A 25490-nucleotide genomic window follows, 5' to 3' on the forward strand; every position below is an offset into this window, starting at 1 on the left:
AGTTCAAATAGGAATTACACTGAAAATACAATGAAGGATTTAAAAAGAAAATTAAACATTAAAAGGTGGTAAACATTAACAGACTGTCTGAAGGTTCAAACTAACAGAGAAGTACTCAGGAACTTAGAAGATATCAGTCCTTGGACTGTCTGGAAGTTCAATCTAACAGAGAACTACTGTGGGACTTAGAAAATTTCAGCCCTCAGACTGTGTGAAAGCTCAGGTCCTGAGGACTGGGGAGGTCTGGAGGCTTTGAAAGTCTTGGAACTGAGGGTTCAACCCTCCAGCACAAAGGCTAAAGTCCAACCTCCTGAGAAAAACGGTCGAGTCGAGACTCAAGTTAAAAAAAACTCGAAAATGGCAAAAAAAAAAAAAAAGATGATAAATGCGTAAAAAAAAAAAAAAAAAGTATCGCGCGCAGCTTGGAGGGAACAGTGGTCCCAAAACTGTTGATAAATTATTTCTCAATAAAACCTCATAACCAGTTACATAAGCACACCCTCTTTACTGACCTCTTTACCAATAAACCCCAAGACATACTTTGCCAAAATCCATAATAATCCATAAAATCTTTATTTGCACCAGCCCCATGTGAAAATGACATCAGTCTGTATTTGTAGAGCATCTCATGAATGTAGCAGCACCGTTTAAATGTTTCATAACACAGAATATAAGCAAAGAGTATATAGGGATACAGACAAACATGGGAAATAAGAAACGTGCTCTTCAATAGTTATTGTCATTATTATTACTAGTAATATTATTTTTGTGTCCACTACAACCCATACAATCATCTCGTGTAGTCAAACGGGAATGTGTGCATGGCGAATCAAATCCAAAACAATCCATGAACCAACGACCACGTCTTGATTGCACTTCATATTATTGACCACTAGATGTCCTACTCGAGCACTGTGTGTCATTGAGGCCTCGAGTAATGAACCATGTTTTGAATGAAGTGTCGAAGCTTCAACAAAGCCTCGATCAGCCATCACTAGTCCCCATGCTTGTGGAAATGAAGTTCCGACGCACGAATTTCAAAATAAGAGCTCGGTCTATGTTGAAAGCTGTTGCGTTTACATTGAATGCGTCTTATTTTGAAAAGTAGTTGAGTCGACTGTCAGCTACTTTGGTCTGGTTGGTCGCTGTCTGAACACATCGATGTGTTTGTTGCACATTGCCGAAGCAGTCTGTCTGACATGTACAGAGCAAAGAAAGCTATGTGAAAATTATGTTCAGCAGTCAGGGCATTCAACCCGTAAGTGTTGTTTTTAACAACACAAAAAACTGCTTTCTTCACCTCCCCTCGAAGTTGATATCGCATCTTTCCCTGAACGAGGTAAGCTAGCTGAGCTAACTGTCCACCTAGCAGTAGTGAGGCAGTTCGATGACCTGTTTACTTCAACTACGTTTCGTGTGTTTTTGTTTGTTGCCCCTTACTTGTATTTATATACTGAATTAACATTGCTGTTAACTAGTTCATGAGACGTTTTTTGTCAAAGTTACCTCCCGTTGCTGACAACACCAAATGACTCTACACTAAATTAAGTTCATCATGTAAGCATGCTCACTAGCATTGACAAAAAGGAATTTTTAATGAATCTCCACAGGTTCCATTACACGCACAACAGGAAACGTTTGTAGAGACCTGGCAAGGATTCAGTATGCAGTTAATCCGAATTATTCAGAAAAAAACATCCTTTAATATAAGGGGACTGACAAAAGTTGGTAATTAGCAGTGGCAATTTGTATATTCACTGTTGGTTTCCATCTTGGTTTCGCTATTTTTATAGTAGTTCCTTTAGAGTCTCACTTGGTGGTGACAAAGGGCCGCATTAGATATGAAGCAGGAGACGAAGTACTGCATTATTCGAAATTACTGCACTGCCTTGTATCCCCATTCACTATAGTCCATTAACATTCCTGCATATCTACAATGAACACTATGTCAAATAGTATCTTTGATGACGATTTTGTGACATTTCTCCTTTTTTGTTGTCTCAGTTGTTCTTCTCTCCACTCTGACATCTTTACACAGAAATCAGAACTGGGTTAGTGCTGTCATTAGTAGTCTAAGCTGTGTAAAATGGCTTATATGTAGAGAACCTGTTCGCTGGAAGAACAATTAGTATAGTTCTGATACAGACATTTCACTGGTAAAGTCCTAGGGCAAACAAGAAGTACAACACAATATATATCCCTTTTTTCTGTCTGTTTCAGAACCAAGCTTTGGAGTTGTCCTGGGGCCATGGATCCCCAGTGTTCCTCAGCTGGACTCAAAACAGAACCTCCTCCAGCCTGGACAACCACAATGTGGAGTTGTGTCGGCAACTGGGAGAGAAGCTGGGGCTAAAAGATGGAGAGCAGGTAGAACCTCTCGGAGAATAGATTGTTCTTTGCTTCATTTTGCTGCATGAATAGTTAATTTTCTCTGTGTGACACAAAGTAGAACATTTTTGCCAGGTTACAGTATTTATCAGTTGCTGTCTCACCTAACTAGGTGTTGGAATTGACCGACTTGCTGTTTGGTTTCCCTTAGGGCTTCTTAAGACCATGTCATCAGGTCTCATCATTGCATCAGGTGTTTGTGGAGCCTCTGTCACCTGATGACTGGGAGATCTTGGTGGGTAACATTATTACTTACAGTAATGTATAACTTGTCCTCATACATTTTTTAAAAAAATACACTAGCTGATTACTACAAGCCGGCTCATCCAGACATGATGATGACCTAACGCCACATTTTGAAAGCATTAGTTTATCATCTGTTTCTTGTTTCTGACACCCCTAGGAGCTCCACAGTTCTGCACTGGAGCAGCAACTTCTGGACCAGATCAGAGTGGTTTATCAAGATGCCGTGTTCCCTGTGTGGGTGGACAACCACACCGTCATCTACATCCAAATAGGTTGGTCTCAGTGTGATTTTTCCATTATATTGTATAGTCTTGTTGTCAAATGATCAAACAGTATGGCAATTCAACATCATACTGTCCAAAACTTTAATACTCATAGTAACAAATCAAACATGGCTTCTGATTACTTTGCATCACAAAATCTAATGTTTTAATGTTTAATTGCCCTCAGATATGTACTTTCAGCAAGTTAAGTCTACAAATGAAAGCATTTTTTTCAGCTCCTGTAAAATTTTCTAATTTGGATATATTCATAAACAGTATTAATGAACAGTATGATCTGTTTTGAACTCTACACAGCTTCACTCTCCCCATCTGTGCCCTACGGTCGCCTGGAGCAGTTCACAGAACTCGTGGTGTCTCCGAAGATACGTACTGGAATTGGCAACCTCAGTGTTTCTCAAGGGCGATCCAGCCAGAATCAGGATTCTAACAGACAGCAAGACATGGATTTCTCCTCCCCCTCAGGACTAACACCAGAAAGTACCACCCCTCTTCCTCACAGCCACCAGTGGGGTGGCATAGCCGACCTGAGGAGCCTGTTTCGCCATGTGATAAAGGGCACTTATGACCCTGTCAAAGAGCATCCACCTGTGCCCGACATTCCTGCCCTCTTTACTGACTCTATCTACAGAGTGTGCAGTGCACCTCCTGACTCCCTTTGCACCATAAGCCATGTTGCAACAAGTGTTATTCACTTATTTCCTTGGAGCCACAATTTGAGTGCAAGGCGGCTGAGTGGAGTTCACTCTCCAGTCACTTATGGCCTTCTCTCCAAAGTTCCATCCCCTAAAGAAGCGAGGGACAGAACAAAGCAGGCAGTGGAGAAAAAGAAGAATGTAGGAGCTACTAAGGATACAGCTGAAGGAGGAGAGGAGGTGAAGGAAGAGGAAGCCATGGTGGTCAGGACAGTCTGCCATGGTACTGGAGTGTTAGCAGGCAAGGAGAGAAGTCAAAGCAAGGGAGAGATCCATAGGGGAAGAGTATGGGTGAGTGTGATATCTAGCAGAGAATCATATGATACAGTTATTCACACTAAGTTCAGATTGATTTGTAGCTTAGTGTCCTGTCTCTTTATATGCTATTATATCTGATGCAAAAGTATTTTTTTCAGATCCCACATTCGTTAGCCAGCAGATTAAAGATCTTGCCACATTCAACAGTCAGAATTAAGCCAGTGAAACCAGCGATTAAAGTAGCTTCTACTATTCGCCTACAACCACTAAAGCCACTGGTGAGTGCTGGAGTAGGACACCCATGGTTACAATGTGTGTTGTAAATTTTAAAAAAAGTAATAACATTTGGTTTGTTTAAAGCTGAATTAGATTTAATCCGCTGCTTTCCTTTATGTCTATCTGATCTTTGGCATTTTCTTCTCAGCCTGAGGAGGATGACGAGGAGATTCAGACAGCTTTTCTTGGTTGGCTGCACACGCAGAGTCATGAACCTTTAGCCTGTCTGACAGCACGGTCTGGCACTGTCCTCCTACATGGAACCGATGGTGATTCATTTCTACACTTCTGTTACAAGCTTGAGCAGTGTATTTATAAATCATATACAGACAAATCTGCTCATAGCTATGTAATAAAGCATCCAAAATTTTTATATTCAAAGAGGCTAAATTTGTAATACATACATTAATGTCACAGTTCTTTCACCTACAGTGAAATAGCAATGTCTTCTTACTTTTTGTCCTTTTTATAGCAAAGTTAGAGTTTGCTTTAACTGTGCTGAAACCTGAACCACTGAACGATCCTCCAGACCAGCTGTTTCTACTAGCACCCACTGTTATCCAAAAGGAACACATACAGGTATTGCCATGCATGTAAACTGCAACATTCTACGTCAATTTTCTTAAACAATACCAATGAAAATGAGTTGCTCCATACAGTTTTATAATTCCATGCAAATGATGAACAGAATGGTCTTTTTTTTGTTAATGTCTCTGAGGTATTCTTTACAGTTGTCACTTTGTGTCAACATCAGGTCGACAGAGAACCTGTAGCTGAGCCAGTTGTGAAGACTGTAGCTGAAACACCCAAACCAGAGCTTCCCTCTCTCAGTATTCTTGGGTAGGTTTTTGCTATTCCAGCGCCTGTGCATGGTTTACACAAGGATCTTTTTCAGCATTTATTTCACTCCATATTTGGCATTTTAACTTTCTTTTCTCAGCGCGGTCGATGAGTTTGCTAGGAGTGGATTTGAGTTTATCTCCCACAGCCTTCTGGGTAGTCCCCTCTCACAAGAACTTGGCACTACTGGGCGGGGACTCCAAGGTGGAGCACTACTCATCACTGGTGCAAAGGTATCTCTTCATACACACACACACACACACACACACACACACACACACACACACACACACACACACACACACACACACACACACACACACACACTGTAGCTAATTACTATTGTTCATGAGGCAGATATTTCTCCGCTTCACAAAGCATAAGGGATTTTGAAAAACTGACAACAGTACTGGCAGTGCTGATTTTGTCAGCCCAAGCTCACCAGGAAACATAGGAGTCAAGTAACTCACTACATTTTATCTTAATGCATATCATTTTGTAAAGTGTATAACTTTATTTCTTCTCACAGGGGAGTGGGAAGAGCACTCTGTCCCGAGCTCTCTGCAGGAAAGCCAGAGAAGATCTGGATGCACATGTGGAGGTGGTGGACTGCAAAAAGCTACAAGGTCAGAAAAGACTCCATGAACATACACCGTATCAAAGAAAGAATGTTTAAATTAAATTTATTTATCTACAAATTTGTGTCTGTGTTTTTTTTTTTCAGGAAAAAGGGCAGAAACTGTGAGACAGATTCTGCAAGACATTTTTGAGCATGCAGAATGGAAGCAGCCTTCAGTTGTTCTACTTGATGACCTGGATCATTTGACACGGGCGCCAACCTCACCTGAACATGAGCACGGCCCTGAAGCGCTGCTTCACCAGCACATTGCACAGAGTAAATCAGAAAGTATTTTCTTATGTGTGTGGGAATGGGGGCAAATGATGTTTTAAGGCCTTGATGCTGATTCATTTTGTCTGTTCATGGCGGAAGGTCTTCAGGACGTGGTGGATGAGGTGGTGGTTCACTCCAGCCTGGTGTGCGTCGTTATCACCAGTCAGAGTGAACAGTCCCTCCAGCCCTGCCTGACTGAGGTGCAGGGCTCCCACTTCATCCAGGGGTTTATAAACATCCAGCCACCAGACCAGGTCAGCACTCGAACACATACCAACACGTGTGCACACACGCTGAGAAAGGCCAAAAGTGGAAAAAAAAAACAACAGCTTGTGTTATTGTTTGCAGATCCAGAGAGCTGAGATCCTGCACCATCTGATCCTCGGGAAGTCCTGCTTATCTGAAGAGACCTTACAGACTCTAGACCTGGGGACTGTTGCCAAGGAGACAGAGGGATACACGCCACAAGATCTAGCAGTGCTGTTGGAGCGGGCTGTCCACACTAGCACTGCACAAAGAGGACATAGTGACCGAGGTACTAAAGACTTTGGCTGCACTAACCTAGAATGGTGAAATTCTTAATTCCATGTTATTTATTCAAAGCTAACTATCAGTCGTCCTTTGACTTTTTCATGTTTTATGTCACCAGTTAAGCTACTGCTGATTTATTGATATATTACTTTTACTGTTATTGTTCATTATTTCACATTATTGGTTTGTGCTCGATATCTATCAGGTGTGTGTCTGTCATGGAGGGACTTTTCGCAGGCTCTGAAGGGATTCATCCCACCCTCACTGTGGGGTGTAGACCTCCACACCCCGAGTGGAGTTGGGCTGGAGAGAGTAGGAGGGCTAAAGGAGGTGCGACAGGAGCTAATGGACACCATACTGCTCCCTGCTAAGGTCAGTTGGCCTCTGCTAATTACAAGATGACAGAGTGTGTTTTAGTCACATGAAAGTGGCCACTGTGCTGTATAGGTGGGGTAGAAGTACTAAAATTAAAAGTGTATGCAGTGACACTGTAATTATCATTTCAACACTATAATTACTATTGATTGTTGTAAACATGAGCTCTTAAAGTCTTCAACAAAAGTAGCACCTGAGGATTGATTTTAATTAATCAAAGTCAAATTCACCAGCACCTTCAGCACTCTCATTTTGTTTACTCATAATTTTAAAGCCTCTGATATAATCAGTTTTATTTCTACCATTCCATTTTATCCAGACTGATAAATGTGTGCATTCCTCGTTCGTATGGTAGGAGGCTATAAATAATGAAAATGTCTTTGTTTTTAATAAATTCAATTCTGTCTTTGGATTCAGCAAACCACTTACCAATTTATCGCCTAGTGTTTGAGGTTCGGTATAATTTCAGTGTTTGATTTAATTTTTAATACTTCTGTTTCACATGTGATTCATAATAGTACTTCTAGTTGATTAAAAAATGAATCAGGCTGCCTTGGGATTAGTGGGGTTGATTTGATCTATTTTTATCGTTTAATTTTTGATGCTGCTAGTCCCGAGTCTGTGCTGCTGCTGTTTTTTTCCCCCCAAACCTGTTCTATGAGCCAGTTCCCAAAAATGTAGGTCTTTGAGGGAGAAAACACAACAATTACAGTTGCATCCATGTTTTAAAAGACTTCTGGTTGTAACTCTTGTAAGAACAAAATGTGCTTCCAAGACAACCCAAAGTAAGTGATGACATTTTATGTATGTTAAGTGTGGTGTCCTTCAAAACACCGTATGTGTTTTAGAAGGAATAGCAGTGAAGAGCTGACTTTTCTGTTTACATTATTTTACGTTGAACATTAAATGTGAGGACCTTCCCATAAGGTTGTCAGACGACATTACTAACACATTAAACTGAAGACATCTCATTGGACAGTAATTGATGGTAGGTATTTGCTGTGTTCCAGTATCCCATCCTGTTCTCCAATCTTCCCATCCGCCATCGCTCTGGAATTCTGCTGTATGGAGCTCCTGGTACAGGGAAGACACTGCTGGCCAGAGCTGTAGCCAAAGACAGCGGAATGAACTTCATCAGCATCAAGGTAAGCTGGGCTTTGGCTCAGACAGTCAAAAAGAAGATCGTGCCCTTCTGTATGAAAGCAAAGTGTACTTTCACTGACCCATGATTTTTACTGCTCCCCAGGGACCTGAACTTCTGAGTAAGTACATAGGAGCCAGTGAGCAGGGAGTCCGTGATGTCTTCCAGAGGTTAGTAAACTTTGAAACTCTTCCCAACACCACGTTGCCACTCTGTTATACTTTTGTGGCAAGTTTAATGAGAATCATCAAATATTAATTGTAATATAAGTGGAGTCATTTCCTTTCCTTTCATTTGATCGGCCCTTCATCTGTCTGTTCCAGGGCACAAGCTGCCAAACCGTGCATCCTGTTCTTCGATGAGTTTGACTCTCTGGCTCCCAGGAGGGGCCACGACAGCACGGGTGTAACAGACCGTGTGGTCAACCAGCTCCTCACCCAGCTGGACGGGGTGGAAGGACTGCAGGGTAGGATCACACATCCCTATACTATATACAGCATCAAGCACACTTTATGATGACTATCTATTTTAACAGTTACCAAGTTTGTTGACATATTTAAGTGATAAATTGTGGTTATGTTTGTGTAGAGGAAATGTGAAAATAGCTGTCTTATTGGAGTTCCATGCTGCACCGTTTCTTGGCCAGACACAGTGACTTCCAGGAGTCAGGCTGATTGCTTTGCTACCTCATAGTGACAACAGAACTCCAGGAAGAGATTGTACCAGGCTAAGAAACAGACTGTGTCCAAAACCAGCCTATTGTTCACTCACTGGCTTCTGGCTATGTAACAGATACTGACTAGTGAGCTTAAATTGAAAATACTTCCAAATATTTATCATTTTCTGTCATTACTGACAGCTGTTAAACAATGGTAGGTTTCACTTCTATAATTTAAATTGTGCGCTTGTTAGCAGAAAGTAGGATCATAGACACATAGCTATATAATGAACACATTAACACACCCATAATTTAAACATGACAAAGGGCCAGCAGTAAATGTGCTAAAAGAGGAGTGATTTGGAAATAGCCATAGTTTGGCATATAACTCTCTTTTAAAACTTCAGTATTTGTATGCATAAACAAATAAATACATAGAATATTAATTAGTGAGCCTTAGAGATGCTTATAAGTGCATTATTTTTATTGTCAGACAGAACCTGGCTAGGCATTCCTCTTCATTTGCAGACTTTACTCCACATCAAGAATGCGTTTTGTTCCTTTTTACTGCACAAAATATTGCATGTTCACAGTTGGACACTCAGAGGCTGAAACTGAAATGGAAAAATTTTTCTATGTTCACCTGCAAACCTACACTGCACTAACAGAATAAAAAGGGTCTTTCAGTGATGGAGGGCCTTATACCAAGAAATTAAACTTTGGAAATGAAAAATAATTTACATATTCATGGATTCTACTTTTTCAGTAAGGGAGGAGGTGTATATGTACGGTAGTTTTAAGAATTTCTTTCAAGGTAATTTAACTTTTTCTGGAAAACAAAGAATACGAGTCACAAATAATTATTCAAACAAGAGCATTTCAATATATATTTAAACATGCCTGGAAGGGATCTTTCATTCGATTTAATTTAAATAAACAATTCTGAACTGTGTTTGTAGGTGTGTATGTGCTTGCAGCCACCAGCCGCCCAGATCTAATTGACCCGGCCCTGCTGAGACCTGGACGACTGGACAAGTCCCTCTACTGTCCCCCTCCTGACTTGGTCTGTTGATTTAATCATTAACATTATTAATGATTATTATTTATAACCAAATACTAATGAACTCTGCAAATGTCCTTAAAAGAAACTGAATTAATGTTGACTTGTGATTCAAGACAGGTTCTTGGTTTAGAATGAAACTCCTGACAAACTGTTTCCCTTCATGTCACATTTCCAGGAGGCTCGTGTGGAGATCCTGAGGGCTCTGAGTGCAGGCGTCTCTCTGGCTGCTGATGTTGACCTGGAGCAGCTGGCAGTAGCGACCGAGCAGTTCACCGGGGCAGACCTGAAAGCGCTGGTCTACAACGCACAGCTGGAGGCTGTCCACAACAGCTTGGGCACCAACACACCACATGTAAGTCTATTGCTCTTATTGTCATAGGTTGCCTTGGGCTTATAAAACAGGAACTGTTGGTCGGACCATTTATAAATTATTTATAGTTCTTTGACACAAGCAGCCCTGGAGGCTAATTAAATGAGGTGTTTTGTATGCTTTTCAGCAAGTGACTTACTCTACTCGTGAATACATCATCAGTTTACAGCATAATTCAAATTATCTTCAACCATGGTGACATGAATATGATTGAATAACCTAAATAGCACGAGTTACTTTAGGCAGAGTGAGCTTAAACAAAATCTAGACAGAGCTGTAGTAACACAATTAAGCCCCTTTGCTTGTTCATGTGTTTTTTGGACACTACAAATCCTTGTATATGTAATCTCTGGGCCTGTGTTCTTGTGTGACCATCAGGATTTGACTTGTGGCTCAGACAGCGACATGAGTCTGTCCTCCATGATCTTCCCAAACAACTGCAGCGCCTCCGATGATTCAATGGGAGAGGGAGAGGCAGGGGTGGGGCTGGACCAGTCCATGGTGCTGCTGGAGCACAGTGATCTTCGAGTAGAAGAACAACAACGTCCAAACGTCTGGAGGCTGTACTTTGGAAGTTCCTACGAGTCAGAGTTTGGAAATTCACCTTTTTCAGGACTGGTGAGCATTACTGGCAAAATAACAGAAATAGCTTTGCCAGTATTTTATTTACATTCAGGTATAGTCAGTCAACTAAAAAACAACAAAAACAGACATAAATCATTTGAAAACCTCTGAATCATTTCACCTCATCAGAAATGTAGATTATGTGTTTATGGCATTACCAAGCATTGAGATAAGATTACATTGTTTTATCGTTTTTTTCAGATGTCTCTTCCTTACTTCATCATTAACAGAAAGGAATATAAAAAATAATAAAATAACATTTTTTTTAAAAATGCTTGGATTAAGATGAAAAGATGGATATCAATCCTGAGTCTCTCATTTGTTCAACTGCACAAGAAATAATTGTAGCATGCAACTCAACCAAAAATTACAAATAGTCATATTTGTTATACCTTCTTCTCTCTCCACATTTTGTCTTTATATTTAATGCAACTAATAAATAGAGGCAAAATTACATGAAATATTTTGAGAACGAGTTATATCTCACAAAAGTTTTTTTTTGTCTGTTCACTTTCTTCCGTCCTCCTTGAACAGAACTCCCAGTGCGCCTCTCGACCAAACTCCATGACCCATGACTTTACAGGTGGATCTGTTCGTGACCCCGTCAGCTCAGTCCCTCCTGCTTACATGTCCTCCCTCCAGAGTGGATACGAAGAGCTCGGTCCAGAGCAGCTGGAGCGCCTGCAACAAGACGTTAATAACATCAAGAACAACTACAGGAGAGCCAATGTAAGTGACAATAAAAAGAAAACCGTACCCACTGAACATTAGACTAGGATTCAACATTGCAGCTATATTATAGTTCTCATACAGACCACTTATAATTAAATACATCATTTAAGATATAGGTATAGATATAGCCCAGTTTAGTAGCATAGTTAGCCACAGAAATTCTGGTATAGATAAGCGCTAACTATAGCCCTCTTTAAATAATGAATTGTATATTGTTGTCTTTAAAAACACATTTAAAAAGAAAATATACAATGTGTACTTTTGATATCAACATAGACTACCTATAGCCTAAGCAGTTTATTTCTTTTTTTATATTTACGTAATCACACAAACAGCTGTACAACTGAAGTCGATGTAATGTGGTAAAATACTTTGAATTGCCATTATGGCCATTACCTAGCACACATTTTTAAATATACAAAACACATTTATGCTGCTAATTTACACCAACATGCTAAATACATTCCTGTCTGTTCCTAGCTTAGATGCTAATTATAGCCCACTTGTAGAACATAATAATGAACTGACTGGTTTAGAAGTGGGTTATAGATAGCAGCAGAGATTAGTTGTGGCTATAGAATTGTTGTAGTTTTGATTTCTGCTCAGGTCTATAGTTACCTTTTGCCTCACCTTGCAATGAAAAACAAAAGTAATGTACTTATGGTTACATTATGCATTTTCAACTTTATATTTAAATATACAGCTGTTGAAATGATATTGAAACATGGCCATGATCTAGATGTCTACTATTCTTTCACTATTGAACCAAATTTACCCAAATTTAGCATAGATGGCTATGTACCATATTAGAGTATGTTAAAATGTTATTTAACAGATATTTAAAGTATGCTCCATGACCTTTTTTGAAGAAAATACATGTCATGAGTAGCTTATTCCACTCTTCCCTACTTTACCCATGGGCCACTGCAGAACCAGGTCTTGTTACACTGCTTTTTTGAGCAATTGTCTGTATGATTACTAACTTACTGTGTTTGTGTGTATAGGAAGAGTGTGTCTGGGCACGTTCAACCTCCAGTCAGCCAGGCCTGGTGCTGTGTCAGGCTCATGTGAATGCCGCCTTGGCTGCGACCAGACCGTCCATCAGCCAAGCCGACTGGAACAGATACACAAAACTGTGAGTATTGGGACATGTGACTGGACCAGCATGTCACAACAATACAAATTCCACTGGTGTAGGTTGATTAAATCGCTGTTAAATGACTGATTAATTTCAATATGAATTTCAGTGTATTAAGTATATAATTTATAGCCCCACCTACAGGAAAACATTAACATTTGTTACTCCGCCAAGGAACGACGGAGTTATGTGACAATCGTTGTACGTTTGTCTATGAATCTGTCTGTGTGTGAAACATTACTCAAAAACGGACTAACAGATTTGGATGAAATTTTCAGGGAGGTCAGAAATGACACAAGGATCACCTCATTAAATTTTCACAGCTGATGCGGCTTATAGTTTGGATCCACGGCTTTGTTAAGGATATCCCATTGTGAGATATAGCTGCCGGCACAGCATCGCTGTAACCATGATGTGAACACTGTGTCAATTACCTGCTGACGATCACATGATTGCGATCCTACTACAAAATGACCATGATTTATCTGTTGGAAATCATACAAGGAACAGTTGATTAAACCGTGGGGTGTTTCTGAGTCCCATCAATTGTTGCTGCCCGCTACATATTTAGGTCACGCAATGTAGGAAATACCAGCCAAACAATGGTGAAACTCCTGATGTTTCAAAAAGCCTATATTTATATTTACATTCAGCCGTCAGCCTTATTTTGAACACAAATTCACCTTTCTGTCCTTCACTCCTTTCTTCAGGAAACACCGTAAGTGCTTGTCCCCATTCCAGCTAGGTGTTTCTAAGTTTATACACATCCTTTGCTAGACAGCAACAGCTTGGAACCGTTATCTTTCATCTTTACGTCAATTTTCGGACTTTTCAGCAGCGTCTTCGTCATGTCAAGAAACCGCTTCTTAGATAAAGAGTTAGTGTGCCGCTGGAATGGTTACAAAATAAAAGCCCGTAGCATTAAAAATACGCCTTCAAAATAAAAGCCTGGAGGGAAAGGTTGTTTTAACACTAGCAAAACAAAGGCTTGCTGATGAACTGATCAACAGACCTGTATAAGAGTAATTTACACGTAATTCGGTATCCATACATAGCGTGCACATGCATAACATATGCCTGTGCTCAGCACAAGGTCATTTTTTATTGAAGATTTCATCCGTCGGAAATGATACATCAACTGAGCAGCCTTGGCGGAGTACTGCGCTCTCTTGAGTGCTTTTCATGTTTTAAAAATGTTTCAAAGCTGCTGCCAAGTAGCAGCGATTATGGAATAAGAATCAATATTCAGCATTTTTAGTTGTAAGTTACTTTGTTGTGTTTTTTTTTTAAGCTCAAAAGAGTGAAATCTGTAATGGAGCCGAGAAATCACACAGCCAGCTGTATATAGATGCTGACTCATTTGTTAGGTGTTAAGTGAATGAACAGTCCGCAATATATGGTCAATAAATTAGATTTTTGATTTAAACAGTGTTTTAATATAAATATTTTCTTTTCTTTTTTTTGTGTTTTTTAGATATGAAGGCTTTGGTGGTTGTGGAGACAGAAGATCTCTGAATTCTGTCGCATTTAAACCTGGACAACGTGTGACTTTAGCTTGATTACTCACCTAATTAATTATTTTCCTGTTTAAAAATCTCAAAGATTGATGTCGGTTTAAAATTAATACAGTGTTTAGAGAAATAATGTTTTCTACTGATTTAGTGAATGAGACATTAAACTCCCTGTGAATGTGAATAAGAATATAATTACTGTAAATATGTATAATGTCAGATTATAAATTGCATTATTCATAAATTGTTTAAATTAAAAATGGACGTATTTCTGCAAATTATGTCCTCATTATTTTATGATATGATTCTGAAGTCCAGGAGCCATGCTGAAAAAAAATTTTGTACAGACGTGTGGACTCTCTGCAGCAAGAAAACGACAGATTAACATTAATATTGACATCGTTCCATTAAGTTTGCTGTAGTGTAATAATTTTTGGTCCAAAGTGTGACAAAAACGTCATAGTTTAGTATGTCGTCCAAAATGGGGTAAAACCCTCATAGTTTAGTATGTCGTCTAAAATATCACTAAAACGTCATAGGTTAGTATGTCGTCCAAAATGTGGAAAAAATGTCATAGTTTAGTATGTCGTCCAAAATGTCACAAAAATGTCATGGTATAGTATGTCGCTCTAATAACGTCATAGAAAAGCCTTTAGTCCACAAAACGTTACGTCCCGGCTATCTGAAGTAGGTGAGGAGTAACACAAAAACAGTCCAAACGCTGGTTTGCAGAGGGTTAGATGAGTATTTATTTGAGAGCAAGTTTACAACAACACAACATGTGAGGGGCTTAAAAGCAAATGGTAAAATAAAAATAAATCAACAGAACTAAAAGTGAACTTTATGTTGACATTGATGGGCATTCCAACCAGGAACCAAGTAAAAGATAATCAATACGAAAAAAACTCTTCCTGTTCACCTCTTTAAACCCAAAAACACACCGCAGTAACACCCTAAACTAAAACTACCAATGGGTTTCCTGTTTTCCTTTCTGAACAATTCAAAGGTCCCTCTCTATCTCCCTACACATCCACCAACCACTGGAACACATCTCCAAAGTTCTGCCAGGCCAGCTCAGCTTCCCCTCAGAAGAAGTTCCGCCACCTGCCAGATGAAGGAGCCTTTTGAGAGGCAGCTGGCATCGTGATTGGACTGTACTTTGGTCTGTTCCAATCCAGCTTCAGCTCCAGAGACGGCAGGCAGGACGAGTCAACGGAGGCCGGGTGGACGAAGGCATGCAGCTGAGTACAATCCAGAAAACAACAGAGGAGGAGTGCAGGACCAGAACAAACAGAGTAGCATGGTATGTCTCTTAGAAAACATCATAGTATAGCCTTTGGTATGAAAAAACACCATCATTTACGTCGTAGATTGTACAAATAAGTCAAAGGAAAGAGACATACATTGTAGAACTGTAGTAATTGTGGGCTGACTGATTTACTGATTATCAGTATTTTATTTTTTACTGATTTACGGTAATAAATACATTTAAAAATGGCGCTACTTTGGCTGTGAACTTTTATCTACCTGTGATTGCTCAGTTTTCTGGAGTGATTTGATTGGTTATACGTCACGAATAAAACTCCTTTAACTTAACATCTGTAAACAAAACAAAAGCGTATCAACAAAGTTTTCTGTTAGAGTTTGTGTTCTTCTAAGTTTAACTCCAAGGTTTTAAATCCTTTCATTTACTGCAAATGAATATCTACTCCAAATGTCTCACTAATAATCATTATCAGCCTTAAAAACCCACAAAACACCCCTCTATACTGGACCACACTTAGTATAGTCTGGTTCCCCCTTCTATAAATCTGCTTGGAATCGTCCACTTCCTGTTTGTCAAAGTGGCCTTCTACCTGGACAGATTTTGTTGGAGCTCATGCAACAAACATTTTGGGTAACTGCACATTAATATGGATGGATGACACTGAATTAGAGTCTGTTTTCATGAGACTGAGTTAAGATGTGTAGCTCTATCATTAAATAGGAAATTATTTCTCAGAATTCACAGAGAAAAGTCTGAAATGTTTGCTAGGTTAGCGTCCCACATGTTCTTTGGCTCAGCTAAAGCTAACTCTCTCCAACTTCTGGATCTCTTGAGTTGCTTGTTAAATTATCTTGCTAGAGGTGCTGAAGCTCAGAAAGTCTGAGATGTTTGTTCAAAATAAGCTCATTCTCAAGTCTTATCTGAACTGTCCTCTTTTGTTTGAACTTTCCCTAAACTTAGCAGTTAATGACAGAGCAGCACATCCAGACTCTGTCTCATTTATGTAGAGATTAAACTTCAGTGTCATTCATTGATGTTAAACTGCAGTTTTTCAAATGTTTGTTGCACATGCTCCCGACCAAACCAGTCCAGGTGGAAGACGATGTGAAGAGAAAGCTCCAGAGGATGAATATCACACATTTATGTTGGAAATAAATGTCCTTTAATTAGACATCTTCATGCAAAAGTTGGATTTCCCTTTAATGATGTTCAAATCTTTGTTGAGTGTTTTGTTGATGTTGGTTTCTAAATGTTTTCTGACACTCGGCCCCAAAGATTAAAACCTTCTACGGCTCACAAGCTGCAACAATTCACACATTATCAACTATCTTTCTGACTAAACTAAGATAAAAAGTGAAAAACTGCCTGATTCCTGCATCATGAATGTAAATCTTTTTGGTTTTTCTGACAGTAAACTGAAAATATTTGGGTTTGACATTTTACAAACCAAAACAAGAAATGAATTAGTGGAGAAAACAATGAACAGATTAATGGACAAAGAAAATGTGTTTTCCAACATTACAAGATACATACAGTTTTAATTCAATTTTATTTATATAATACCAATTACAGGTCAAATTGTCTCAAGACACTTTATTTTGATATTTTTTTGTCATATTTAAAATATGACAAAGTAAGAAATTTAAACCTCTTGACTAATCCAATTTATTATTTGGTTTTTAAGAGACTAATCGACAATTAAAATAAGTTTGTCCACTAAAACTAATAAACATGAGGTCAAATAGAAGGAAGAGTTTTAAATACTGCAGTCCCACGACGACAAGAATAAAGTTTGACTACAAAAAGTAAATCTGCTGGTGGATTCCATTAAAGTCCTAATAATTGATAATAAAGTGTGATACTAAAGGTATAAGTAAAGATATCAAGTTGAACATCTGGATGGAGGTTGATAAAAGTTGACCTCCCTTCATTTCTGTGGAGCGACTCCATGGATTTCATGGATGGTGGTTAAAGACCTGCTCTTCTAGTGGTCTTCCTTCTAGTCGCTGTAAAAAGTCAGTCCATCCTGGCCGACTTCAACACCTCTTCATGACAACTTGTTGTGCCTCCGACCTGGTGGAAACTCCAGAAACTGGGGAAAACCTGTCAAGACTCGAAGAACTCGTGGAGACTCGAAGAACTCGTGAGGCGGGGGAAGGTGTGGTGGGTGGTGGGGGGAGGTGGGGGAGTAGGGGGGGAGGCCGCCACCCACCTCCCCGCCCACTCTCCGCCCTGACTCCACCCAGACTCCGCCTTGGCTCTGCCCATGTGGTCACTTCAGGAACGACGATGTCAAAGGGACGACGAAATTATTTCTTTTCATCTGATCTGTAGCTCAGTGAGTTAAGGATTTGCCTATGGAGCTGCAGGTCGCTGGTTCAAGACCAGACCCTTCTTAAATTTTCTCAATATTCTGACAAAGACAAACAAAGAAAAAGGCCGGTGGCGGGTCTTGAACCTGCGACCCTCCGCTTGGGAGTCTGTCTTCTTATCCTCCTGAGCTACTCGCTCAGATACTAATTCTTCTTGTTTTTGCGTATTTGTCATCTATTTTTTGTCGTTTTCGAGTTTTTTTTTTAACTCGGGTCTCGACTCGACCATTTTTCTCAGGAGGTTGGACTTCAGCCTTTGTGCTGGAGGGTTGAACCCTCAGTTCCAAGACTTTCCAAGCCTCCACACCTCCCGAGTCCTCAGGACCTGAGCTTTCACACAGTCTGAGGGCTAAATTTTCTAAGTCCCACAGTAGATCTCTGTTAGATTTCACTTTCAGACAGTCCAAGGACTGATATCTTCGAAGTTTCTGAGTGCTTCTCTGTTAATTTGAACCTTTCCACAGTCTGAGGACTGAAATCCTACAAGTTCTTGAGTAGTTCTCTGTTAGTTTGAACCTTCAGACAGTGTGAGGACTGAAATTTTCAAAGTTTCTCAGTACTTCTCTGTTAGTTTGAACCTTTCGACAGTCTGAGGACTGAAATCCTACAAGTTCTTGAGTAGTTCTCTGTTAGTTTGAACCTTCAGACAGTGTGAGGACTGAAATTTTCAAAGTTTCTCAGTACTTCTCTGTTAGTTTGAACCTTTCGACAGTCTGAGGACTGAAATCCTACAAGTTCTTGAGTAGTTCTCTGTTAGTTTGAACCTTCAGACAGTCTGAGGACTGAAATCTTAAAAGTTTCTCAGTACTTCTTTGTTAGTTTGAACTTTCTGGTTAACAGAAGCCTTAAAACTTGTGACCATGAGCCTTGATTTCATATTTAGACCATCCATCTGAGTTCTTCTCAGACCTTCACCTGTGGGTTTTTTAGAAATCCTCAACAAACTTTGATTCTCTTCACTGAACAGTAAAGTTTATGGAGATCAGAAGGTAACATTAGTTTGATCAATGCCTTCAACTACTAGTAGACTTTATCTGGAAAGCAATTTTCTGAAATGAGTTCTTAGTAAATCTGTCCACAATCAAACCAAGAACATAGAAAGAGGAAATTTTTGAAGAAACAACTTGATGTTTTCATTTCAGACTAGAAAACGCTTTAGGATTTTTATCTGTTTTTGTTCTTTTTGATCGTTTTATTGTCTCTTCTGTTTAATTTGATCTTCTAAAGTCTAACTGGTGTCTTTTCAAATGTTTTGTCTTTAGTTTGATTCTTCTTAAATGTTTAGTTTTGCTCTTTTCTCACCTTTTATTCTTTTCTAATGTCTGATTTGATTTCGAAATATTTTGTCTTTTTAATGTTTAACTGTTTTTTCAAATGTTTTATTGGCTTGTTTGAAAAACTTTCCTTTTCTTTCCCCGTGTTTAATTTTTCGATTAAATCTTTAAGGTTTTTCTTTTTAAATGTTTTACCACCTTTTAATGTTTAATTTTCTTTTTAAATGCTTCATTGTATTTTCTCTTTAATTCCTATTTAAAGTTTTATTGTCTTTAAGATTTAATTTTCTAATTAAACATTTAATTTTTTAGTTAAATGTTTTGTCTTTTCAAAGGTTTAATAATCTAATTAAATGTTTTGTATTTTTTTCAATGTTTAATGTTCTTGTTTAATTGTATTTTTAAATGTTTAATTATCTAAAATATTTCATCTTTAATGTTTAATATTTTTGTTTTAAAATTTTGTTTATTTTCATAATTACATGTTTTGTATCTTCTGTTTAATTATCTAATTCAATATTCTGTCTGTTTAATATCATTTAATGGTATTTAATGTTTAATTTTTAAAGATTTTATTGTATTAAATGCTTTTTTCCTTTGATTGCTTTTTTTTAATATAGTTTATTTCTTTAATCTTTTCTTTTCTGTCAAGATTTTAACCCCAACCTTAAAAATGAAACAAACCTTTAAATCACAATTAAAATACTTCTGTTGTCACAATCATGAGTTAGTCAATTATTAACTTTATCAATTCAACTTTATTTGTTTAGCACCTTTCACACAGATGACAAAATTAAACAAGCAAAGAGAAAAAACAATGATTAAAACTAGGATTAAAACTCAAAAATATATTTATAAAGAGAGATTTAACATGGTAATATGTTGTGTCCACGGGATGGAGGGAGTTTATTGAAGTCTTCTTGGGCTCACATGGGAAATCATTTAAAATATAAACTTGATATTCACTCTAAGGAAACTGCAGAGTGACAGAAGAACCAACAATATCTCCTGTTTTCACCTTTAATGAGTTTACTCTTCTTGTGCTTTTAGACCAAAGAACTACAGATTCTTCACAACCTGCTCAAACTCTTGGTACAGGACCTCACCACATGGGTCAAGAAGGTTTCCATCTCATTTCTACTCTGAAGCTCACCTTCTCCTGCTCAAACTGCTGACAAATGTTTCTGCTGCTCTAAAGTCTGGTCTCCAGAACTTCCTAAAAACTCTCAAAGTCTCTTCTGCTGCAGGTTGCTTTGTAGAACTGTTCCAGAAAACCTCACTAAACCACATGGAGGGGCCTCAAGATAGTCGTCCAAATGAAACCATACAAAAACCAAACTAGTACAACCCAAACGCTAAAGTCTCCTGCAGCCTACCAGAGAACCTCTGAGAACAGAGAATCAGGACAGGAACTCTTACCTTCTGGACAACCAAGGTTGGTTCTCAAACAAGAATACAGAATGTGTCTGACCAAAAACCTCTGAAGGCTCACTACAGCCAAGATAAAGACACAACTCAGCTGGACCAAATCCACTAATCACTGCACACATTAGCACCATGTGCTAACTGTGGCTAAAGAACCACATTTACCAAGACAACTATCCAGTACAAAGCCCTAAAACACACCAAGAAACACATTAAAGCCTGTTTTACTGCTGTAAGCTGCAAGCCAACACCTAAAGAACAAAATAAGCAACAGAGCCAAACCCGGTTCGGTGGTGAAGAGAAGCAGAGGAAATGTTTGCTGCAGCTAAATAAAGCAGGAAGACACTGAGCTGCTCAGGTGTTCCTGTTAACACCAAGCTGCTCAGGTGTTCCTGATAATACCAAGCAGCCACCTGGACAGCCAATAGGAACACAGCTTACCGGAAGTCCAGAGGGCTGGGTTAGTGAAGGAAATTTAATTTAAAGTTGAAGCAGAAAGTTAACAAAGAAAGTTGAAAACCACCTTCTGATACCTGAAATCTCTGAGTTTTCACACAAAGAACGCCTGAACATGTCAAAGTGGTTCCATAGTAGAACCATCATTGTAAAAACGTCATAGTATGGTGTGTTGCTCAACAAACATTAGGACCCGGCTGTCTGGGGTCGCCGAGGAGCAACACAAAAACAGGACAACCGCTGGTTTCCAGGGGGTTAGGCAGCTATTTATTTGAAAGAGTAAGTTTACAACAACACAACATGTGAGCAGAAAAATCACAAAGTCTGTCTTTAGTTCAGCTGAAAATATTAGTTTTTGTCTTTTTTCTTTTCTTACAGTTACAGAAATGGTTTGATTGCAGTGATTGCCTCAAAAGGTTGTGCAATAAAATATGAAGTTAAGGGTACCATCATTGTTGTCCAGGTCTGTTTCATGAGTTTATTTTTTAAAATAATTCTGTTGAACCACGGTTCAAAAGCAATGTCTGATTTTCATTGGGTAATTTTCATAGAATTTTTATTTATTATTACTTTTGTCAGATTAAAATTATTTCTGTGACCATTGTGGGTTTTTCTTTCATTAACCGAGGGGTACCAAAAGTTTTGTCCACGTATGTATACCAGTAAAACTTCACTGATTTTTATGTGAATGTTCTTAAAGAATATTTTAGAGATGAATAATCACAGATGAGGGGATATCCTTTCCTGAAGATGACTAAAATTTGACTGAAACGTCATAGTTTAGTATGTCCTCCAAAATGTCACTAAAACGTCACAGTTCAGTATGTAGTCCGAAATGTGGACAAAATGTCATAGTTTAGTATGTCGTACAAAATATGGAAAAAAAGCGTCATGGTTTAGTATGTCGGCCAAAATGTGGAAAAAAACGTCATGGTTTAGTATGTCGTCCAAAATGTGACAAAAATGTCATAGTTTAGTATGTCATCCAAAATGTGACAAAAATGTCATAGGTTAGTATGTCGTCCAAAATGTGACAAAAATGTCATAGTTTAGTATGTCGTCCAAAATGTGACAAAAATGTCATAGGTTAGTATGTCGTCCAAAATGTGACAAAAATGTCATAGTTTAGTATGTCGTCCAAAATGTGACAAAAATGTCATAGTTTAGTATGTCGTCCAAAATGTGGAAAAAAACGTCATAGTTTAGTATGTCGTCCAAAATGTGACAAAAATGTCATAGTTTAGTATGTCGTCCAAAATGTGACAAAAACGTCATAGTTTAGTATGTCGTCCAAAATGTGACAAAAACGTCATATGTTAGTATGTCGTCCAAAATGTGACAAAAATGTCTTAGGTTAGTATGACATCCAAAATGTCACAAAAACGTCATAGTTTAGTATGTCGTCCAAAATGTCACAAAAACATCATAGTTTAGTATGTCGCCCAAAATGTGGCAAAATTCATGATGATTTTTTTTTTTCAAAGAAAACCTTTCCAGAGTGTTTTTCACGGCCTCCTTTACAGGATTTCATCATATGGCACGTTTTTACGACATGTTTGAAAAATCGCATTTTTTTTGACATAGTATAGTAAGGCGTTTTTTTTGCGCCAAAATTCATGATGATTTTTTTTCACAGAAAACCTCTCTGGAGTGTTTTCCACGGCCTCCTTTACATGATTTCATCATATGGCACGTTTTTACAACATGTTTGAAAAATCGCATTTTTTTTTCGACATAGTATAGTAAGGCGTTTTTTTGCGCCAAAATTCATGATGATTTTTTTTCACAGAAAACCTTTCTGGAGTGTTTTTCATGGCCTCCTTTACATTATTTCATCATATGGGACGTTTTTACGACATGTTTGAAAAATCACAATTTTTTTTCGACATAGTATAGTAAGGCGTTTCTTTGCTCCAAAATTCATGATGATTTTTTTTTCAAAGAAAACCTTTCTGGAGTGTTTTTCACGGCCTCCTTCACATTATTTCATCATATGGCACGTTTTTACAACATGTTGTGATGTGGCGCAAAAAAACGCCTTACTATACTATGTCGAAAAAAAATGCGATTTTTCAAACATGTTGTAAAAACGTGCCATATGATGAAATAATGTAAAGGAGGCCGTGAAAAACACTCCAGAAAGGTTTTCTTTGAAAAAAAAAATCATCATGAATTTTGGCGCAAAAAAACGCCTTACTATACTATGTCGAAAAAAAATGCGATTTTTCAAACATGTGTAAAAACGTGCCATATGATGAAATAATGTAAAGGAGGCCGTGAAAAACACTCCAGAAAGGTTTTCTTTGAAAAAAAAAATCATCATGAATTTTGGCGCAAAAAAACGCCTTACTATACTATGTCGAAAAAAAATGCGATTTTTCAAACATGTGTAAAAACGTGCCATATGATGAAATAATGTAAAGGAGGCCGTGAAAAACACTCCAGAAAGGTTTTCTTTGAAAAAAAAATCATCATGAATTTTGGCGCAAAAAAACGCCTTACTATACTATGTCGAAAAAAAATGAGATTTTTCAAACATGTCGTAAAAACGTGCCATATGATGAAATAATGTAAAGGAGGCCGTGAAAAACACTCCAGAAAGGTTTTCTTTGAAAAAAAAATCATCATGAATTTTGGCGCAAAAAAACGCCTTACTATACTATGTCGAAAAAAAATGCAGATTTTTCAAACATGTCGTAAAAACGTGCCATATGATGAAATAATGTAAAGGAGACCGTGAAAAACACTCCAGAAAGGTTTTCTTTGAAAAAAAAACATCATCATGAATTTTGGCGCAAAAAAACGCCTTACTATACTATGTCGAAAAAAAATGCGATTTTTCAAACATGTCGTAAAAACGTGCCATATGATGAAATAATGTAAAGGAGGCCGTGAAAAACACTCCAGAAAGGTTTTCTTTGAAAAAAAAATCATCATGAATTTTGGCGCAAAAAAACGCCTTACTATACTATGTCGAAAAAAAATGAGATTTTTCAAACATGTCGTAAAAACGTGCCATATGATGAAATAATGTAAAGGAGGCCGTGAAAAACACTCCAGAAAGGTTTTCTTTGAAAAAAAAACATCATCATGAATTTTGGCGCAAAAAAACGCCTTACTATACTATGTCGAAAAAAAATGCGATTTTTCAAACATGTCGTAAAAACGTGCCATATGATGAAATAATGTAAAGGAGGCCGTGAAAAACACTCCAGAAAGGTTTTCTTTGAAAAAAAAATCATCATGAATTTTGGCGCAAAAAAACGCCTTACTATACTATGTCGAAAAAAAATGCGATTTTTCAAACATGTCGTAAAAACGTGCCATATGATGAAATAATGTAAAGGAGGCCGTGAAAAACACTCCAGAAAGGTTTTCTTTGAAAAAAAAATCATCATGAATTTTGGCGCAAAAAAAAGCCTTACTATACTATGTCGAAAAAAAATGAGATTTTTCAAACATGTCGTAAAAACGTGCCATATGATGAAATAATGTAAAGGAGGCCGTGAAAAACACTCCAGAAAGGTTTTCTTTGAAAAAAAAAATCATCATGAATTTTGGCGCAAAAAAACGCCTTACTATACTATGTCGAAAAAAAATGAGATTTTTCAAACATGTCGTAAAAACGTGCCATATGATGAAATAATGTAAAGGAGGCCGTGAAAAACACTCTAGAAAGGTTTTCTTTGAAAAAAAAATCATCATGAATTTTGGCGCAAAAAAACACCTTACTATACTATGTCGAAAAAAAATGAGATTTTTCAAACATGTCGTGAAAACGTGCCATATGATGAAATAATGTAAAGGAGACCGTGAAAAACACTCCAGAAAGGTTTTCTTTGAAAAAAAAACATCATCATGAATTTTGGCGCAAAAAACGCCTTACTATACTATGTCGAAAAAAATGAGATTTTTCAAACATGTCGTAAAAATGTGCCATATGATGAAATAATGTAAAGGAGGCCGTGAAAAACACTCCAGAAAGGTTTTCTTTGAAAAAAAAATCATCATGAATTTTGGCGCAAAAAAAACGCCTTACTATACTATGTCGAAAGAAAATGTGATTTTTCAAACATGTCGTAAAAACGTGCCATATGATGAAATAATGTAAAGGAGGCCGTGAAAAACACTCCAGAAAGGTTTTCTTTGAAAAAAAAATCATCATGAATTTTGGCGCCAAAAAAACGCCTTACTATACTATGTCGAAAAAAAATGCGATTTTTCAAACATGTCGTAAAAACGTGCCATATGATGAAATAATGTAAAGGAGGCCGTGAAAAACACTCCAGAAAGGTTTTCTTTGAAAAAAAAATCATCATGAATTTTGGCGCAAAAAAACGCCTTACTATACTATGTCGAAAAAAAATGAGATTTTTCAAACATGTCGTAAAAACGTGCCATATGATGAAATAATGTAAAGGAGGCCGTGAAAAACACTCCAGAAAGGTTTTCTTTGAAAAAAAAACATCATCATGAATTTTGGCGCAAAAAAACGCCTTACTATACTATGTCGAAAAAAAATGCGATTTTTCAAACATGTCGTAAAAACGTGCCATATGATGAAATAATGTAAAGGAGGCCGTGAAAAACACTCCAGAAAGGTTTTCTTTGAAAAAAAAATCATCATGAATTTTGGCGCAAAAAAAACGCCTTACTATACTATGTCGAAAAAAAATG

General features: G+C 37.9%; 1 protein-coding gene across 3 annotated transcripts in view; it reads left to right on the top strand.

Annotated features, from left to right (window-relative positions):
* The first annotated feature begins 1134 nt into the window (after window positions 1-1134).
* The window catches only part of pex1 (peroxisomal biogenesis factor 1), a 174569-nt gene continuing 150213 nt past the window's right edge, over window positions 1135-25490 (top strand). Inside the window, exons 1-24 of one of the 3 annotated variants that reach the window (XM_023269054.3) lie at window positions 1135-1339; window positions 2221-2367; window positions 2540-2623; window positions 2792-2906; window positions 3213-3901; window positions 4027-4146; window positions 4293-4413; window positions 4617-4723; window positions 4899-4984; window positions 5085-5217; window positions 5514-5610; window positions 5709-5879; window positions 5976-6130; window positions 6225-6411; window positions 6613-6779; window positions 7793-7927; window positions 8029-8093; window positions 8247-8389; window positions 9541-9644; window positions 9820-9996; window positions 10393-10632; window positions 11173-11367; window positions 12375-12505; window positions 13983-15517. In XM_023269054.3, the coding sequence (XP_023124822.2) occupies window positions 1232-1339; window positions 2221-2367; window positions 2540-2623; window positions 2792-2906; window positions 3213-3901; window positions 4027-4146; window positions 4293-4413; window positions 4617-4723; window positions 4899-4984; window positions 5085-5217; window positions 5514-5610; window positions 5709-5879; window positions 5976-6130; window positions 6225-6411; window positions 6613-6779; window positions 7793-7927; window positions 8029-8093; window positions 8247-8389; window positions 9541-9644; window positions 9820-9996; window positions 10393-10632; window positions 11173-11367; window positions 12375-12505; window positions 13983-14067 (3762 nt within the window). In that variant the 5' untranslated portion in view covers window positions 1135-1231 and the 3' untranslated portion in view covers window positions 14068-15517. Of the gene's footprint in view, window positions 1340-2220; window positions 2368-2539; window positions 2624-2791; window positions 2907-3212; window positions 3902-4026; window positions 4147-4292; window positions 4414-4616; window positions 4724-4898; window positions 4985-5084; window positions 5218-5513; window positions 5611-5708; window positions 5880-5975; window positions 6131-6224; window positions 6412-6612; window positions 6780-7792; window positions 7928-8028; window positions 8094-8246; window positions 8390-9540; window positions 9645-9819; window positions 9997-10392; window positions 10633-11172; window positions 11368-12374; window positions 12506-13982; window positions 15518-25490 lie in introns of those variants that run through there. The other 2 variants (XR_008604188.1, XM_055018061.1) reach the window with 2 other exon arrangements.

Source organism: Amphiprion ocellaris, chromosome 15 (assembly GCF_022539595.1).
Source record: "Amphiprion ocellaris isolate individual 3 ecotype Okinawa chromosome 15, ASM2253959v1, whole genome shotgun sequence".
In the NCBI taxonomy this organism is placed as follows: domain Eukaryota; kingdom Metazoa; phylum Chordata; class Actinopteri; family Pomacentridae; genus Amphiprion; species Amphiprion ocellaris.